Source organism: Neoarius graeffei, chromosome 2 (assembly GCF_027579695.1).
Source record: "Neoarius graeffei isolate fNeoGra1 chromosome 2, fNeoGra1.pri, whole genome shotgun sequence".
NCBI lineage: Eukaryota > Metazoa > Chordata > Actinopteri > Siluriformes > Ariidae > Neoarius > Neoarius graeffei.
The window spans coordinates 37,972,189-37,992,516 of NC_083570.1; the positions used below are offsets into that span (position 1 = coordinate 37,972,189).

Genomic DNA, 20,328 nt, shown 5'->3' on the forward strand with positions numbered 1-20,328 from the left:
AGCTATCGTTCAGCAATTACAGGTTCGAATCCCAGTGATGCCACAATCATCTGAGCCCAAGAGTTCAACAGGGTCCTCAGCGATTGGCGAGGAAGGGCATTTAGTTGTATTTCCAATGTGTCAACTACTACAAATCTGACACTTATTTGTAATGTATTAAAAATTTTTTGTATTGTAATGTATTTGCCTATCTGTAATGTTCTATAACACAATTTGATGAAGCACGGTGTTGGTTGCATCCTTGTGCCAGTTAACAGAATGTTAATTATCACATCCTCTCTTCCACAGACCAGAAGGCTTTGCAGTGGTCCTCAAATGATGATATAAAGGCTTACCAGGAGACATGCTGGGAGCTGGAGTTTTTACCGGTTGCCAAGAGGCTGAAGAAACGCATGGAAAGATACGTAAAGATCCTAGAACCTGTCAGTGAGCTTTCCTGATCAAGCATTCCTGAAGTGTGGAAGAAGAAGAAATAATCCAGGGTACACGCTGCCTGCACTTTAACTTTTATAATTTATTTATTATGAATTTGCCTGCATCCACTGTTTTTAATAAATTAGTACACTGAATACAGAAAATAATCAATCAATCAATGTGGCATTTTGCATAGACCCTCCTCAGTCTTAGAAATACCACAAGAATATTTAACAAAGAACATCCAGGACCACAGCGATGATCTCAAACTCTTTATTAAAGAGACCAGAAGGGACACAGGACAGAGTTAGGATCTCATGTTAAACAGTTACAGCAAAATGATACAAAATGGCACTGGATTTTCGTCTCCAACATATCTTTAAGCCCGACAAGAACACTTTACTGGTACCATCTGTACAATTATCTTAGAACACTAAACCTCAGAACTGTCCCATGAAGAGAATTAATAATTCAGTACGTCATAAGCATAATAAGTGTTTATTATGATATCCCAATTAAAACATTAGTAACGTGTTAAATAAATCAAAGAATGACACAACACTGCGGGCTATGAAGCCAACATGCTGATTTGCTCTGAGCCTTTTTACTACATAGCACAATCTTCTTCTAGGTGAGATGTGCTTCAACTGTTAACATTTCCAGGAACTTATTAGTTGTAACGATGTTTCCTTTTTGTGATATTAATTCATGAACTTTGTGACGAAAGTGGGTGAGTAAAAAGGTTAAACATACATTCCATATCAGGGTTTTGTGTCCAATTGACAGGCTAAGAGGTTTTTTTTTTTTTTAATGATATGAATACACTTAGACAGTTGTTCACTAAATTGTCACAACTGGAGGTATTTATCTCTGATATCTCTATGCTCATGTTGTTTATCAGGAAAAAAAAGAAGAAGAATATTTACCAAAATTCAGGTAATACAAAAGAGATTAAAATGTTCTATTTTCTTTATTTTTTTGTTAAACATTTTCTTATAAAAGTGTCAGTAACTGACATCAGTCTCTAAAGATTGTTTAGAAAACTCATTACTTCTTGGCATACATCTCCAAAAAAAAGTACCATCCCTCTTTTCTTTCTCAACACTCTTCTATGCCCAGCTCTTCCAGACACCATCAGAATGCAGTACATGATTTTAAGTAAACACAGAACCTATATTCCTTAAAACACTCACTCACAACAATTAAAATAATATTTAAAAAACTGCTTAGTTATACTCCTTGAAGTTCTTGAAAAACAAGCAGTGTCTGTCATGATCATTTGGGGAGCCTGGCTCTAAGCGTCGAAGCCTGTGCAGGGCAACTACACACGATAAGATCCTGCTCACCAAAGAGCACTTAGATTCTTAAGGAGACATAACAGGAGGTATTTTTTTATATTACAATGACAACCCTTTAAAAAAAAAAAAAACACAACAACACTTGTTGAGCGTAAAGATGACCATGTGATAAGGGAAGACAGGTGAAGGATTTGGGAAAGGGTTCAGAGTTCAGACAAAACAGGAAGCACATGACAGCAACAGGAAGACTGGTTTTGTCCTTAAATCAATCTATCGATCAATCAGTCAGACAACACAAAGTGAATTTAGGATAATGGTCATTAACCCCCACCCCCAACACACACACACACGCACAAAAGCTACATGACAGCTGAAGCATATGTTGATATTTCAGAAACAAAGTGCTTTGATATTTTTTATGCCTGAAATACCAAAAAAGGCTATAAGATTTATTTCTTTTTCCATATATAACACACACCGGTAAGTACAGACAGAGTGGTAACTTGCAGTAAACCAAAAACAAGGGCTCAGACAGCTGTTTCTTTTGAATCTCTCTCTCTCTTTACCACACACACACACACACACACACTCTTCTCACACAGTCATTTCATTTCTCACTCCCTCTCACATCCCACACCTTAGCTTATGAAATTGGTAATGGTTTGGGTGTTTTGAGGCTCACAATTGCCTCTCAGTTGAAAAAAAAAAAAGCAGCATTAACGAACAGCACCTCTGCGTTTAGCTCCAGTGCTGCACATGACTAGGCACACGTTTACACAGCTTCACTAATGCTTTTTGCTCTAGTCACCTGCACTACAATAAAACAATACAAAAATGAGAAACAAAACCACAAAGAGTAGAAAGGCAAGAGAGTGCACACTGCTTGCACTGATACGATACTGGAGTTGTGGTAATTGGTTCTCCTTTCATCTCATAATAATAATCATCTGAGGAGCATCTTCATCCAGATGCATTTGAAACACTATATGGAGGGTTAACTTCCAGAAGCTGGCAGTCTCAGGCTTTCCCCATTACATGTTTTTGCAAACAGATCGCCCTCTGCTGCTGGATTTCAGCACTGCAGGTCAAGTGAGCAGTCAACAAATAGGTTCAGACGACTTCTCTCTTTTCCTTTCATCTTTTTTTTTTTTAATTTTATTTTCTGTGTCCGCTGGAAAGATGATAGGTGTCATCCTCCACTTTAGGGCTTCTTTTATTTTTTTCTATTTTTTCCTCTTTTTTGTTGTTTTTACTTTTACTGATGTGTTCCACAAAAGCAACAACAATAACCATGAAATTACAAAGAGAAATGGTAATAGCACTTCATGTCATATAGCGAGTGATGGCTCTTAGAGCATAGAGCAGTTCTGCCTGCATGCGCGCTTCCATAAGAAGCAAATTCACATGGACCTATAGGAACAGACGGAGACAAGGACCTCTGTTAGAAACTAATATTTCAGTGAAGCACATGTGTGAGATACAAATATGTTATGCTCACCTTCTCAGAGTGCTGAAACTGCCTCCAGAAACTCTCATACATCCTCTTCGTGGTCTTCTCTGGGCTACACACTATAGTCTTGATGTAGACTTTAAAGCTGCTTTCCAGCAACTCATTGATCTCACCGTAATCATAATCATCATACCTGGGGACAGAAGAAATCAAAAACGTTAGCATGAGATTAAAAAAAAAAAGGTTAAGAGCTCCTAATAAAGTACACTGACTACCGGAGACTGACCTGATACCAAACATGCAGTGGACGTAGTTCCAGATGGCTCGGCGGAGCATGGAGGTGTCTACACCCTGGTGTGTGGCCATTGTGTTATAGGTGAGGTTGTACGCAATCTGGAATTTCTCATCAAGCAGCTGGCCGACGTCCGGGTACAGCCGGTTCACCAAGGAGAAGCCGTGGTCCTCCCAGCTGTAGTCCTGACAACCGCATGGAGCATCACGGTCAGTCCACCTTCCAGCTCATTAAACTAATACAATCTGACTGAAAGAAGTGTTCGCAGGCTGACGTTTTTCTCCCTTCTTGTGATTTACCTGCACTCTGAAGGTGGGCACATGCTCTCCTCTCCTGGAGAAGTCTTGGTAGCCGTAACTGGGGTCCTCAAAGTGCCTCGAGACATCCCTGGACGGCACACACTCCTCATCTTCTGCGGGAAAATCACAAGCACAAGTGTACAGACGTCAAACCCAGGTCATCCTCCGTTACCTTTTGCTTTAGGTTCAATGTTTTTACAGTGCTTCTAGAGGAAAGAATTTTCCACAGAACCCTTAAGCTTGCATAAGGCATCATATCATATATTCAAGTTGCAAGTCCAGTCATTATGCTTTTATACTAGTAGCTATGATAAGTAAATAATTACCCTAGCAGCTGTAATAACTGTGTGATAACCAGTAATAATCTACAGTAATGTCTACATGGATGTAGGTCAGATCCCCTAATACCTGCTGTGGCCACAAGCATGCTTGCCGTCTTCTCCCGCTCGAAGCGCGTGGCCATCTCTTCCTGACTGGCCTCCTCTTCATCACGACACTCCTGTAGCTGCTTCATCCTCTCCATCAACACTTCCACCTCGCCTGACTCCTCCATCTCCTTTGAACATGCACACACAGGGATATTGATCCATGTTTACAATGACATACAAGGCCAAGGACAGAGTTACTGTTCCAGCAGTTACAATGACAGCTAAACAAACAGATCTGAAGAAGTGTGATCTAGCTCTTACCTGCTGGTTTCCCACCATATCTTCCAGAGCACTGTTGCCGTTGGCAATGTCACACATGCAGTAGCTGCTGAGCGAGGGAGGTCTGAAAGTGTGTCCTCCTTCAGCGTGAATGTCAGGCGTGATCCCACAGCCGGAGGTGAACGAGGCCAAAGAGTGGTAGTGTGTGAGTAGCACCACAGCATGGATCAGCTCAGCTAAAGACCAACTGTGCTCCTCTGTCCTCAGTAGATTCTATTAAATCAGCAACAGTGATTAAGTACAGGGATTAATTCAAGTGTTATCTTGTCTGTGAACGATATACTCCTTTAGTGACCTTATCTTAGTAATACTAGGCATATCAACACATGACAAAACATTAAACTGGCTACAGTTTTATGTACGTTTATGATTACAAATTCTACCTCCAACAGTTAGATTTTAGTGTTTCTGTCATTCAACATAGGGCTAAATGTCCTTCATTGACTTGAAATCGTATGAAGGTCATCAAAATGAATCAACCAATTAACCAAATCAACCTGCTTTATGCAATACCAGATTGTGATTAAACCCCAATGACCAAACTCTCACTGCTGTTATGTAATACCTCAATATGCGTTTTTGTGAGCAGCCATGGCCGGTGAGCCAGGATCTTGTTGAGTTCTCCCAGGGCTCGTAGTTTCTGTGGGGCACCATCGAGTCCATTCAGCCACTTGGGGTCACCCCCAACCTGCAGGAAATCATTCACGTGCAGATTGACCAAGTAAGAACACTGGTGCCTGGCAGCAGCCTGAAAGAGAGCAAGAGAATGAGCACAGGAACACGTTTAGACATGTTAGCTGCTGGTTTCTTTTTTTAAGTGCTTTGGGATTAAGAATACCATCTTTAATTTCCATCTTACCATTATGCCAATGTAGTGCCTGTATTGGTGGGACAAGGGTCCATCCATCTGAAGCAGGTAATGCTGCGTCCTCAGGAAGCAGTCCAGATACTGAGGATGGAAACCCATCACCAGGCAGACATTATCGAGCCGGCCATGCGAAAAGGCGTCCTTGAATATCGACTGCGTTCTGGTGTCCACTTTGCTGACTTGAAGGATCTGGGGAGGACAAAACAAAATTTGAGATCAAATGGAGAAAATGTTCATTTCAGTAATGAAATCGAATTAAAACCAGTGTGATGTCAATGGAAGAAGTCAAACCTCTTGCTCTGGGATGAATCTGCTTGGTCCGTTTCCCACTGGCCTGGGGATTCGCACTCCCATGTCCTGTGCATGAATAAATAAAAAAGGGGGAAGAGAGAGAGAGATGTGTTAAGACTCTTTTTTAAAAAATAAAACGTTGTCACTTTTCTGCAAGCATCTTGAAGAAGATCCACACCCTGTCTGATCTGTTGAGCTGAAAAATGGACAGCACGATTTAACTAAGGAAAAGAAAGAAAAACAACCCATGCAGGATTAAAGAGATCTTTGTGACGCTTTGGTAAGGAACAAAAGGTAATGGGCTAGGTAATATCATGTGTCACCTAATGTAAGCAATGTGAAATGTGTCTTCAGGCTAGTGAGTTAAAAAAAAAAGAAGCTTTTTTCCCCCTTTTATTGTTACAACACTATTGTAGCTGACGATGTTCTTGCTCTGACTGAATGAATGACCTTTCACTGATTTTATTGAAGTCTGAAATCTGCAAAAATTAGGTACTGACACCTTCATGTCATGGCATAAAGCAGGACAAAGTCCTTTTGCAATAAAGATGAGGAAAAAAGAAAACCATGCATAAACAAGGCAGTGGGCTACAGAGAGAGAGAGAGAGAGAGAGAGAGAGAGAGAGAGAATCGTATTAGTGAAAAACAACTTGCGTGACAATCTCAACCCGTGCAACAAAAACCGGACAAAAATTTTCAACCCGACCTGCGTTTTTTTTCTCCCTTACCTTTTTACTAAGCTGTTCGCAGTGTGTGCAGATTTTCAACAAGGCTGACACTGTTAGAGAAGAGTTTTTCACAGGTTCGTTATCTGCAGACGCGTGTCTCATCTTGTGCACTTTTTTCCTTATTTGAAAAGTTTCTGTTCTTGTTTTTAGTTTTAACTCCGTCTTTTTGTTCCTTGAGGCATTGACACTTCCCCCCCTTTTTCCCCTTCTTTTCAGCCAGCTATTGGAGCTCCAGAGCAGAATGACCCCCTCTACTGCTCCAGCCGAGCTAAATAAGAAGGCGGTGTTGGAGTGACGCAGCAACCAGCCAGTCATCTTACGAAAACATCATCACATCAGCCAATCACTGTGCTGTGGGCGGGGCTCGTCAGAGCGAGCTGGCCAGTGAGTCTAACATGATCAAAACGTCGTCAATCTTTTGTGCATGCCACAAAGGTTAAGTTCTCTTTCTAAATATTAGATGGGTTTTATTCTTGGACCAACATTTCTTTAGTGGTTTTATCTGTGATCAAAAATTATTTGGCACAGGAAAAAAAAAACCTTCTTTAATATAAAGTGCAGAAAAGTATGGATGACTAGAAAAATAAATGCACTCATTTATTTGTGTGGCTGTTCAGACAGTTAAAACTTGATGAATAAATAACAGTCAAGGGAGTGCTTATATGCTGAGCGACATGTCATACCTGCAGCACAACAGAAAAACAAGCCGAGACCAATTCTCGCCTCCTGCTTCCTTAGGAGCAGTCGGACTCATGAGATAAGGTGGATCGATGTTACTGGATTATTTTCTGGAAATAATTCACTCCAAGATGTCGATTTCTTTGAATGCACCTACTGATACGTATCTATCGAGCTCTCTTGAGAGAAAAAAAATGGACTTTAATCCTTTAGGTCCTCCTCTGTTAAGTTGACAGTCTTATCTAGCTTATGTTTGTGAGCACATAAACACATTTATACAGCTCAAAACGTAAGATGTTCTTCAGTACAGTCAGGAAGATGAAGAACTATGACTCTCAGACTGACATCTGTAAATCTAAGCAACCATGTTTCTACATGAATTCACAAGATTTCTCATTTCCACTACATGGGATCGATGCGGTGGGGGTGTGGTAGAGGCAGATGGATGGCGTTTAAAAAAAAAAAAAAAAACAGGCTAAATGTACGGAGCATGATTGAGATGATAGACAACATACACTGTTTTACACTGTCAGAGCAGCACAAGCTCGAGTGATGGAGAGTCTATTCAGCATGTTTATTGTGTCCGTGGGTTCCCCCCTCCCCGCACTCCGCTTCCAGGGTAAGAGAGGGGTGTAAACACACCAGAGCCAGAGTCAGCACTCTTTAACGAGGGGGTGGAGGAGGGAAACAAGCCTCGCTGAGTCCTATGGCTCAGCAAACCCACACAAGAACCAGCCTAATATCCCAGCCAAAATGATTGTGTGTGTGTGCGCGCGTAAAAACATTTATTCGGTGAAACATTTGGCCTGTGGCGGGGGAAAAGCTTGGATAAACATCTTCACAGAACTGATCGCTTCTTCCCGTCTAAATGCAAATGAAAAGATAAACAGCTCAGAGAAAGATGGAATATAAATCTGACTGTGATTGCATCAGTGAAGACAATGCAACTGTATGAAGTGCTCACATGACCATCTCAGACAGTCAGTCAATCAAAGCTAGGAGTGAAATCTACTTTGACTGAAACAGAATAAATCATCATTCCCAACACCCCATATGCTTTGTGTCACAAGCCGACACGAGTACAAAAGGGTTTGTGTATGGATTATTACTTTTAGCATGTGAATAATGTCTTCTTTTAACAAGCCTCACACTAGGAGCATGTGTGTGTTTTCAGATACGGGCCCTGCTGTTGCAACTCTCGACTCTGTTTTCTTTCTCATGCTGAACAAGCAGACATGCTTTAAAAACGACAGGCTGTTGGATGTTCAACAAGTAGCAGAAAAAGTTGCACGGCCTAGCCCAGTTCCAACCTGACCTATCAGAGAGCTGAGGGAAGACTGAGGGAGAGGTTAAAGAAGAAGAAGAAAAAAGCCACAATGACATAAGCCTAGCAACAGGAGTCAACCAATGACAAGCCAGAACAACAGTTTCAGGGTCCAATCTCTTTTTTTTGCCTCTCACTCCCCCACTCTAAGTTCCTCTAAGAGGAAAAAAAAAAAAAAAAGTCAAACTCCAATACGCAGCTGTGTGCACAGTCTCCATGAAGGCTTTTATGAGTAAACTTTCCTGTGGCTTATTGTGTTTTGAGAGGTCAACAGAAGCAGTGGTGAACTTTAGACTATATGGTGTGATAATGCTGAATGTAAAAAAAGGAAAATAAGAGAGAAATGGCCTTCTAGTTAATGTGTAAAGTCTTAAATACTTTGAATATTGTTCACTTCTGTGGCTCAATTTTTTTTAAGTAAACCTAAGAAACGTCAGTGCATTGTCAGTCCAACTGGATCTCTCTCTCTCTCGGTCACTCTTTTATTCGCTTCCTATCTCTTAAGTTCAATGTGCAAGAGTGGCCAATTCGGTGCTTACACATACACACACACACACACACACACACACACACACACACACACACACACACACACTTTTGTTTTCAGCCATTATCATAGTTAGTATCACACAATCTCACTCACTACATTTACAAGCATAAAACATTCCAGATTTTGCCCTTATTCTGAAAAAGACAATATTCTTACTAAGCTGTTTACATTGCTAATTAAATAAATATTCCACTAATGTTCCTGTTTACATGCAGCCATGCATACACCAGTTATCTAGCTGGTTTGTTTTCAATACACGGGAGTTGACCGTAAACTGGCAAGAGGCTGTGTGTCGCAATCAAACTGCCATAAAAATCCCCAATCGAGACGTATATTCCGAATTTGCTGTATACCAAAGTCCAAAGAATGCTCCTGAAAGCCAGAATAATATCAGCATATCCCACAATGCTCAATATCGGAATATCCAGACAGAATATGCTGTTTATATGACCCATATCAAATCCGGGGACCCGGGTTCGATTCCGATCCCTCCCTGTCTCCCTCCCGCTCATTTCCTGTCTCTACACTGTCCTATCCAATAAAGGTGAAAAAGCCCAAAAAAATATCTTTAAAAAAAAAAATTCCGAATAACAGTGGAATATTAGTGTGCATGTAAACATACTACCTGACTCTCCAAACTCTGTACCTACTTCTATCTGTGTGTCAGCTAAAACAAAAGCACAGTATATTCTGGGCATCACTAAACTAAACCTGAATGTGTTACATCAAGTATTCGGGCTGTAGCAATAAAGTAATAATTCAATAACGATCACTCCTACACATATGCGATGATGAAAGGTTTGGTTGTGGGTCCTCAGCAACTTTTTCTAGCACTTTTTGCTTGTCCTCACTCTCCTTCCTTCCTCACTTTCCTCTCCTTCCCTGCTTTTAATCCCTCCACCCACCCTTTCCAGTGTTACTTGGCTACAACGTTTGAGTTCTGACAACTGGGTTGATTGAAGCAAGCCGTCCTTGCATCTATCTTCCTGAGAGGTGCAGTCTACTAACAACACACACGCACAAAATTCCCAAGACTACAGGGCATGCTAGCTCATGTCATTGCAACTGCACCAAAGTTTACAGGTTGAAATTAACTCTCTAAATCTACTAGCAGAATGTAATTACAGGGATTTATTGTTGTTCTGGTTTGTGTGGCCAAGGCAAAGTCTAGCTTCACACAGTTACAGTTCTTTTCTTTTTTTTTTAATGGAAAGATGAGTCTCATGTTCATGAAGTCCAGTTCAAAGCTAGACGGCCTTTCGAGTTCATAAAATCGGTGAAATTTAGTTCCCTCTGAAATTTGGTCATTGTGATATATGTTTATTTCTGTAATATCTCAAAAAAAAAAAACCTAGGCCATTCTTTGGGTGGGAAGTTATTTAATTTGAGGGGATTCCCAAGCAAATAATGTGCATGAAATCACTTGCTTTGCGCAGTCAAGCAGACAGAGGAAGTCCGTGTGCGCATGCGCAGGTTTACCTCCTTCTTTTGGGTTTACAGCAGCTGGCATCCAGTGTTGCATTACTGCCATCTACAGGTTTGCCTTTGACCGTGCACTGACAGTTACATCATTCGGTCACTAAACGAACAGCTGATCACACCGAGGTGCTCGCTGAGCGCCGATATTTTAGTTTGTTCCTGCATTTCCTTTCCTTCACAACATAACATCTTTTCTTCCCGCTTTCCGTTACTGTAGTCGGTCTTTCACGTTTCATTCATACACTCATGTCCTCCAATTTCCTCTCTTGTTTCAAAGCTGTATCCCACAATGGCTTGCATAAACGGGGAAAGCCCACCACGTGATGCATGACATAGTATCTTGTACTGGGTCACAGTGAAGCAGGAAAAAATAGCAGAGAATTTAGGGCCACGTGGCCCTAAATTCATTAATTATTCTATTAAAAAAAACTAATAAAATTGGAAGTCTGTGATTTGAATTCAGTAGCTTTTGGTCCACTAAACAAAAATAATTGTATGCCAGGGAAAATTATTTTTATGACCTACACTTGAAAAATCTGAAAGTCAGTCTACCTTTCAAGAACCATATACACTAGGTCTACAGGGAGCACTGAAAGATCTCCAGAGATGAACCTGAAGATGTTATTGGGTTTATTGTTCTTGGAATGAGGAAAGAAGGTTTTTTTTTTTTTTTAAATCCTGTTATATTTGCAAGTTATATCATTGTTCATTCACTGATATGATTTGAGAGGTTTTTTTTTTTTCCCCCCCACCCTTGGTAGAAAGTTTATCCCAGCTTTGGATGAATCCCACTCGCTGCCTGAATGCCAGTAGAATAGGTGGAGGCCTGCAGTTCACAGCGTTTGAGGAAGCCCAAGTTCCCGTGGATGTTATTTTAAAAGGCAGAACTCACAGCTGTCGCAATACATACAGAGCACAGCACATATACACATGCAATACAGCACATCCAGTAATATGGGAGAAAGCAAAGCCTTCCTCTACTATCTTTAGTGTGCAAAACAGTGCCAGACAACTAATCACTGTCCCAGCACTAAAACCCTGAAAGCATGGGATTATTCAACAACGGTGTGTGAACAGACTGTCTAAAGTACTCCCTAAAGATCTGTCTTATGAGAATAACCTCCATCAATATGTAATAATATAACTGTTGAGAATGTGATCAGTACTAGGTGTAGATCGTGACGATCTCAACAGCCACTCAAACAAAAAATATAAAAAACTATGGCATTACGACATAAATAGTACATATAAATAACTCATGCTCAGGCAAGACAGAAGTCTCAGAAGATGTAAGCAGGTGGCTAATTTGGATTGGTACTTTGGTAGACCTAATGTCAGCTTTATAATGCCCTGGTCACACTCCAGCTCGCAATAGGTTTGAGAATACTTGGTGATGAAAAATTGGTAGCATCACCACCAATCGTGCGATGCATGGCGAATGTTCTCCGAGCTTCGCGAATTGTTTGTTGGTGTGTCTCCGCCTCGAGTGGTGGAAAACATCAAGAAAAATTTCAGTGCATGCATTGACATTTGGTGGTAATGTTTTTGTTGGTGCGGCACTGTGGTGCAGTGGTTAGCACACAGCAAGAAGGTTCTGGGTTCGAGCCCAGTGGCCGACGGGGGCCTTTCTGTGTGGGTTTCCTCCACAGTCCAAAGACATGGAGGTTAGGCTAATTGATGGCTCTAAATTGACCGTAGGTGTGAGTGTGAATGGTTGGTTGTCTCTATGTGTCAGCCCTGTGATGATCTGGCAACTTATCCAGGGTGTACCTTGCCTCTTGCCCATAGTCAGCTGGGATAGGCTCCAGCTTGCCCACGACCCTGCACAGGATAAGCGGTTACAGATGATGGATGGATGTTTTTGAACCCATCGCAAAGCATCGCGAGCTGTAGTGTGACTGTAGCCTAACTTATAGTTCCTGCCCACTCAAACTGGCCAGAAACAAAACAAAACAAAAAAACATCAAAAACATGTTTTGCAGTCAATTGTAAAGTTACCATGGAGGTTGTAGCTAATATTAAGATGCTAATTATAAAAATGAGTCGATGAGTCCTTTAGATACAGTACATTTCACTGAATGAGGAGCTGGAAGAAGGCTACAGGGTCGCAGGCAAGCTGGAGCCTATCCCAGCTGACTACGGGCGAAAGGCGGGGTACACCCTGGACAAGTCGCCAGGTCATCACAGGGCTGACACATAGACACAGACAACCATTCACACTCACATTCACACCTACAGTCAATTTAGAGTCACCAGTTAACCTAACCTGCATGTCTTTGGACTGTGGGGGAAACCGGAGCACCCGGAGGAAACCCACGCGGACACGGGGAGAACATGCAAACTCCACACAGAAAGGCCCTCACCGGCCCCGGGACTCGAACCCAGGACCTTCTTGCTGTGAGGCGACAGCGCTAACCACTACACCACCGTGCCGCCCGAAGGCTACACTGTAATGAGAAAAAAAATTTTTTCACAGAGTTGTTGGTTGGAGCCAATTTTCTCATTCAAGTCTGTGTAGTGAAGCTGTTTACACTGAAACAGTTTACGTCATAATAAAGGACAAGCTGGCAAAGAGTTATACGATTTGATTCATACAGTACTTTCAAATCAATAACAATCTGCCTTCTTGGTTGACAGACAGCTCCAACCAACTAAAGAAGTCCTTTATCCCTTATCAGTCTGGCTTACTCTTCTCTTTACAGTGCTACAGATATGACAACCTGGAACCTGCTGAGCTCTGCAAATCTGAAGTATGGCACCGCTTCAACAGACTGAGCAACACTAACTGCACTTTGTGATAAGAATCCGATAGCGCAGCAGCCTTTTACTCCCTTCATGGCTCCATCAGTCAACAAGGCCATGCTTACATCTATCCCATGATGACCAGCCTTGAGTGACTATTACTTCTGTAAGAGTTTATCCAGAAATCATCATTAATCACAGTTTTATTGATTAATGTTGAAGGTTTTTTTTAATTGTTTGTTTTTGCTTTTGTAAGTATGCAAGGGTTTATCTAGAAGAAGAAACCTTTATTTGTCACATGTACACTCAGGCACAGTGAAATTTGTCCTCCGCATTTAACCCATCTGGAGCAGTGAACACACGCATGCACACACAAGTGAGCAATGAGCACGCACACATACCCAGAGCAGAGGACAGCTATGCTACAGCGCCCGGGGAGCAGTTGGGATTTAGGTGCCTTGCTCAAGGGCACTTCAGCCCATGGCCATCCCATGTTAACCTAACCGCATGTCTTTGAACTGTAGGGGAAACCGGAGTACCCAGAGGAAACCCACACAGACACAGGGAGAACATGCAAATGAGTCATAAAATGTAGGCCAATCATATTTTTGTTAACATAGGTAGCTAGTACGAGATTAGGTATACAGTATTATCCCCCGCCCAAACGAAGTTTGGCGGGAGATATAGAAACGGATTCCGTCCATCTGGTCGCATGTTCGTTTCCAGACCATATCTTTAAAACTACTGAAGATATCTTCATCAAACTTTGTATACATATCAAGCAACATGTGAACTGGTGCCTTTTGCTAGTTTGAATTTTTAGAAAAAAAAAAAAAAGTATTTTTCAAATTTTTACATAAAAAATAGATTTTGACTTAGTTTCTAAGAGCAATGTTTGTTTCCGGAGCATATATCCAAAACTATTCATGATGCGGATTTGAAACTTGGTATACATGTTAAGGTGATGTAGATGTGCCTTTTCATACTAAGAAATATGTGAAATTTTAATTTTTCATGTTTCCATGGAAACAATTTCAGACTTACGTAGTCTCTCAGGTTAGTCATATGGCCCTTTTCCACTACCCTTTTTCAGCTCACTTCAGCCCGACACGGCTCGCATTTCGACTACCTTAGAGCAGCACGACTCAGCTTGCTTCAGCCCTACTCAGCCCTCAAAACTCGCATGGTTTTGGAGTAGGGCTGAAGCGAGCTAAACCGAGCCGAGTGGGGCTAGGGGCGTGAGGAGACACTCCCCTGTGCACTGATTAGTGAGGAGGAGTGTCCTCACACGCCCACACACGCCCCGCGAGCACGCTGGGATCTGTAAACACCGTAAACCCGGAAGAAGAAGAATTACGAGAATTTCTGAAGCCTTATGCGCCTCGCCTCATCTATACGCTCTTGCCAGTATCTGTTGGCGTTGTCGGTGACAACAAGCCACAGCACCAAGACCAGCAACACTAACGACTCCATGTTTATTGTTTACTATCCAAGTCGTGAGACTACCGCTTAAAAGGTCACTGATGTCACTGTTTGCGCCGCCTAACGACATCACGTGACGTCCACCCACTTTCGCTAACTCCACCCAATGTGTCCACCCACTTCCAGCCAGCACGGTTCAGCGCGGTTGTAGTCGAAATGCAACCCCAACAGCCCCACTCAGCTCGACTCAGCCCAACTCAGCACGGCACGGCTCAGCCCAACTCAGCCGCGTTGGTAGTGGAAAAGCGGCATTAGGCGTAGGTTTTGTTTCCAGAGCAGAACTTGAAAACTATGAGTGGTACGGTCTTGAAAGTTGGTAGATGTGTTGATTAAGTAAATGTATATGTGCCTTTTTATACTAAGAAATGTGAGAAATTTTAATTTTTAGCTCACCTGGACCAAAGGTCCGGTGGGTTTATGCCAACGGGCTGCTGAGGTCAGTGTAAAGAGGTAGGGTTGGTTTCCTGCAGCAGAACTTGAAAAATGTGACAAATAATTTCCTGAAACTTGGTATATAGTTGGTATATAGGGCAGGGGATATAGATGACTCTGTCTTCTTGTTTTATTAGATACGAAGTCCTCGATTCGATCTGTCTGTGTATTTAATAACACATTTGATACACTTCATAATAATATAGGCTTGTGTTCAGAAAATATGGCTTATGAGGCAAAATAAACATTTAAAAAAACAAGCAACATTTAAACACTTTTCTCTGAAAAGTACTTCCTCTTTATGTTAAATAAGTAGAGGTAACAGTTGATATATCGAGACACCACACTATCGTATCGAAATTAGACTTTTGTGTATGGTAGTATCTACAATTGTAGAGTTGCTGATAAACAAACAAACAAACAAACAAACAAGAAATTTAAAAAAAGATGCATAGTAATGGCCCAAGTATTTTTTTTTTATTTATTTTCATTATTTGTAATTACAACAACTGTTGTAGACTTAGATTTTGGTATTTACATTGCCCGCAGGTCTGGTGTAATCTGGTCTCATGGCATAAAGCAACCTCTGTACTGACAAGTCCATGTAAATCCTTGTCGAATTCCACAAGCTTGTTGAACAATCATGACAAATCAAAGAATGCAGGCAGAGTGATGTCACTGAGCTGCTTTTAAAGGGGTTGAAGAGATGCCATCAGTTCAGGAAGTGCGAATCATCGGATTCAAATTATGAGAAGCAAACAAGCCTGGTTAAGATCAAGTTTTATCACTTACATGACATAATAATAATATTAATAATAATAATCCTGTTAAGAGTACTAAATTTTATACTTTCATTCTGAACAGCTTTACAAAACACAAATAAAAATAATCCCAGGTTTATTATTAGTCATACAGTCCATGTGTCTATAGGCCCAAATAGAAAACAACGTAAAAAAAAAAAAAACCCTGCACCTCTAAGAACCTGGAACTCTATATTTACATACCGTAATATTTATGTTACTCTGCTAAACTGTGGTATTACTGTTTACACGCACAGACAAAAAAAAAAAAAAAGTGTTAAAAAAAGGTACTTTAAGCGTGTGTGTTTGACTAAGCACGTCCCTTAGGACAGCAAAAAGGCCCACGCAAATTTACTGCACTTGTGTGTCACAGAGAAACTGTTCCATGCTACTCTCTGCTTTAGGGGCCAGACTAGCAGCTCTCCAGATATACGATATACTCACCACTGGAAGCGTGTTTGTCTAGCAGTTAATTAATAACAGAGCCGTAAAATGGAAGAGTGGGAAAGTGAGTGAGGGAGACAGAAGAAAAGACGTACCCTTGTACTTTCCTGAGGTTTATTTTAAAAAATATAATTTATTCATTTAGATATTTCCTTTTTAGTTCTCTAGCAGTACATCTAAAAGTTGATCCATGAGTAGAATTAACTTTATAGTCCTGCTTTGTATCATGAGTCAGGAAAACTATCGCAACTGGAGTGAAAATGCAGGGTGGTAGAGTTTGTCTGTCTGACGTCATGGACACACCGAGTGTCTCAGGCCATCTATGTGGTTATGAGGCGATTTGAGTTTAATAACACGAAACACTAGACTACTTAAAAGTTGTTTGATAGCAAATGTCATTGTTTAGGTTCCTAAACAAGGAAGGCACAAACTCAAACCGTTTTCAAGAAAACATCAAGTGTAATCATATCGCATCACTCAGGGGCAGGATCATTAGCAGGGGTGGAAAAAAACTGGAGTAATTATATTGTATCGTTACTAATAAGAGTGTTGTAGTACTCGAGACCGGTCTCAAGACCACTTTTTGAAGGTCTCTGTCTCGTCTTGGAATCAACCGCGTTTTCTCTGTCTTGTCTCGGTCTCAGATATAGAGGACTCGGGATTTTATTCCAAGACCAATCAAGACCACAATTGTGGGGCTTTCACTAAATTGCCTGTGCATTGTCTGAGTTATTTGTTAACATCGTTACTGTGATTGGATGTAAAATTTCCTGCTTGAAATGCAACCAATAACGTGACTCATTGCTAATTTGAAAATTTCGCTCCTGTTAATGGCCGTCACCCCTTCCCGCCCCCTTCACACACACTGGTCTGGTCCTGGACTTGACTCTGTCTCACCCTGCCTAGGTCTTGACTTGTTCTCAACTCCTCAAATTCTTGGTCTCAATACACTTTGGTCTTGGTCATGACTTGTTTTGGTTTAGGTGCTACTAACTAATAACCATAACTATTGAGTTTTTCTTTTGCATATTTTACTTTATTTAAGTATCAGTGAAATTGAATGCTTGAAACATTTTACATATTTATTTAGGCCTTCAAAGTACTCGTTACAAATCTCAAACCTCTCCTATTCTCTCATCCAGCCAATGACTGTAATCATTTTAGTTTAGCACCCAATCAGGCTCATTAGTGCCATCCATTCTGACCATCCCATGCTACACATGATACAGAACTTAGTGCTATAGCTATTGGTGTTTGTCTGAATACAGAAAAGCAACGAGTGTGGAACTTGATGAGTGCTCCTGGCCCTACCCTTGTAAAGTGTTTTCATATACCAGAGTAAACAACAAGACAGAGTCATCTATATCCCCCGCCCTATATACCAACTATATACCAAGTTTCAAGATATTATTTGTCACATTTTTCAAGTTCTGCTGCAGGAAACCAACCCTAGCACTTTACACTGACCTCAGCAGCCCATGGTATAAGCCCACCGGACCTATGGTCTAGATGAGCTAAAAATTAAAATTTCTCGCATTCCTTAATATCAAAAGGCACATGTACATTACTTAATCAACACATCTACCAACTTTCAAGACCGTACCACTCATAGTTTTCAAGTTCTGCTCCGGAAACAGAACCTACGCCTAAGACTAACCTGAGAGACTAAGTCTGAAATTGTTTCCATGGAAACATGAAAAATTTAAATTTCTCAAATTTCTTAGTATGAAAAGGCACATCTGCATCACCTTGTTAACATGTATACCAAGTTTCAAATCTGTATCATGAATAGTTTTGGATATATGCTCCGGAAACAAACATTGCTCTCAGAAACTAAGTCAAAATCTATTATGTAAAAATTTGAAATTTTTTTCTCTCAAAAATCCAAACTAGCAAAAGGCACCAGTTCACATGTTGCTTGATATGTATACAAAGTTTCATGAAGATATCTAAAGTAGTTTCAAAGATATGGCCCGGAAACGAAAACGTGACCGGATGGACGGACAGCTGGACGGACCCCGTTTCTATATCCCCCGCCAAACTTCATTTGGGCGGGGGATAACAAAGATTCCTACAAAATGAAGCATGTCCTTTGTCTCTTTAGAAGACATGGACACAATCCAATTTGAAAACACGTTGTAGTAAGTTTGTTAACATTTAACTGCCTATATTTTACCAAGTTATTCTGATTTCTTTGCTAATGCTAAGCCAAACTAGCACTGATTCATTAGCTCACAAATTGGCTAGGTGGAAAGTTAAATTCTTGCTAATGGTAAGCTGTGGTTGTTTACATGATGTTTTACAATGTAGTGTTTGTTGAAGATATAGCAGATACCACCAGCACTCTTATAGAGATTGAATGAGGTTTTCAGTTGTCTTTAAAACAAAAATCTAAAGATAGTGTATATATATATTCTGGGGATGGGTATAACACAATTAAAAATGTGTGTTAAAATTCTAGTGGCGTCATTCTGAATGTCATTTCAAGACTTAAAGGTAGAACGGATAGTAGTTGCCAAAGTGATTGTAAGCATTAGAGTTTTGTAGACATTATTTATGATTGTTACATTCCTCTGGATTCTTTACACAAGCTTTGTCTTTTAGAGTTAAATAGAGTTGTGTGTCATCAGTGCATTGATGGAAGCGATGGTCTATGTATCCATTATTCTGGCAACTGGGAACAAATGAAGAATAAACAAGAGCAGGACCAGAAATGAGCCTTGAGGATATAGAATAGGATAACATGTTAGTCATTAATGTAACACAGCATTCATGGCCAATTATACGATTTAACCAACCTGCTGTGATCTGTTTCAGTGCTAATGTTGGTGCTGGATATTATATTTACAATCCCAAATCAGAAAAAGTTGGGACAGTATGGAAAATGCTAATAAAAAAAAGCAGTGATTTCTAAATATACTTTGATTTGTATTTCATTGCAGACTGTATTATATTTCATATATTTCATTATATCACTGTATTATATTTCATTATATTTCATGTTTTGTCTGGTCAACTTAATTTCATTTGTTAATATACATCCATTCCTGTGTTTCAGGCCTGTAATACATTCCAAAAAAATTGATTGTAATAATGATTTGGTAAAAAATCAGTATCCAAGAAAGGCCGAGTCTTTGAGGAGCAAAGATAGGCAGAGGATTTCCAGTTTGCCAACAAATGCATGAGAAAATTATTGAAATATTTATAAACAATGTTTCTCAAAGACGGATAGGAAAGGATTTGGATATTTCACCCTCTACAGTGTATATCATCATGAAATGATTCAAGGAATCTGGAGGAAATTTGGTGCATAAAAGGCAAGGGCACAAGCCTAAGCTGAACACCCCTGATCTCTGATCCTTCAGACGGCACTGTATCAAGAACCGTCATTCATCTATAGCTGATATAACCACATGGGCTCAGGATTACTTTGGAAAACCTTTGTCAAGCACAATAATACAAAGTTACATCCACAAATGGCAGTTAAAACTTTACTGTGCAAATGGAAGCCTTATGTTAATTGTATACAGAAGCATGGTCGACTTCTCTGGACTCAGAGTCATCTGGGATGGATCATCAGAGTGGAAACGTGTATTGTGCTCAGTTGAATCAATATTCCACGTCTTTTTTGGAAGAAATGGATGCCATGTGCTCTGGACCAAAGACAAAAAGGACCATCCAGGCTGCTGCGCAAGACATACAGTATGTTAGCAGCTTTTATTGTTAGGCTACTCTGGTTGACTGGCTAGTGGTAGCACGTCCGCCTCTCGATTAGGAGACTGTGAGTTCCATTCACGGTCAGGTCATACCAAAGACCATCATAAAAATGGTACCTACTACCATCTGGCAAGGCACGCTGCAATACAGATGCGAGTGGGGAGTTAAACTCTCGTGGTTACCAGAGGACTAGCCCCCCACTGTAACCCTAGCTATGTAATAGGCGAGAGGCCGAGGGCTGCGGAAACGGAGATCGGTGCCGCCCGATGCGCCATACGGCGCGGGAAGGACTTTAACTTTTAACTACTCTGGTTGAGTGAGTAAATGGAAAAA

General features: G+C 40.7%; 2 protein-coding genes and 1 long non-coding RNA gene across 9 annotated transcripts in view; 2 read left to right on the plus strand and 1 right to left on the minus strand.

The window, feature by feature from the left end:
* armc2 (armadillo repeat containing 2) overlaps nucleotides 1-1,362 on the plus strand; it is a 27,868-nt gene extending 26,506 nt beyond the window's left edge. For 4 of the 5 annotated variants that reach the window (XM_060914143.1, XM_060914147.1, XM_060914146.1 and 1 more), the window contains exon 18: nucleotides 289-483. In XM_060914143.1, coding sequence (XP_060770126.1) covers nucleotides 289-440 — 152 coding nt within the window. In that variant the 3' untranslated portion in view covers nucleotides 441-483. Of the gene's footprint in view, nucleotides 1-288; nucleotides 484-1,315 lie in introns of those variants that run through there. The other variant, XM_060914144.1, reaches the window with a different exon arrangement.
* sesn1 (sestrin 1) overlaps nucleotides 674-20,328 on the minus strand; it is a 131,285-nt gene continuing 111,630 nt past the window's right edge. The window contains exons 1-10 of one of the 3 annotated variants that reach the window (XM_060914151.1): nucleotides 6,348-6,602; nucleotides 5,620-5,685; nucleotides 5,320-5,517; nucleotides 5,026-5,208; nucleotides 4,443-4,673; nucleotides 4,162-4,309; nucleotides 3,754-3,866; nucleotides 3,449-3,639; nucleotides 3,211-3,355; nucleotides 674-3,122 (exon numbers count right to left, since the gene is read on the minus strand). In XM_060914151.1, coding sequence (XP_060770134.1) covers nucleotides 3,036-3,122; nucleotides 3,211-3,355; nucleotides 3,449-3,639; nucleotides 3,754-3,866; nucleotides 4,162-4,309; nucleotides 4,443-4,673; nucleotides 5,026-5,208; nucleotides 5,320-5,517; nucleotides 5,620-5,685; nucleotides 6,348-6,449 — 1,464 coding nt within the window. In that variant the 5' untranslated portion in view covers nucleotides 6,450-6,602 and the 3' untranslated portion in view covers nucleotides 674-3,035. Of the gene's footprint in view, nucleotides 3,123-3,210; nucleotides 3,356-3,448; nucleotides 3,640-3,753; nucleotides 3,867-4,161; nucleotides 4,310-4,442; nucleotides 4,674-5,025; nucleotides 5,209-5,319; nucleotides 5,518-5,619; nucleotides 5,686-6,347; nucleotides 6,603-20,328 lie in introns of those variants that run through there. The other 2 variants (XM_060914149.1, XM_060914148.1) reach the window with 2 other exon arrangements.
* Nucleotides 3,753-13,304, plus strand: LOC132881564 (uncharacterized). The gene is made up of 3 exons (XR_009654059.1): nucleotides 3,753-3,910; nucleotides 4,145-6,731; nucleotides 13,081-13,304. It is a non-coding gene; the product is annotated as an uncharacterized LOC132881564 (long non-coding RNA).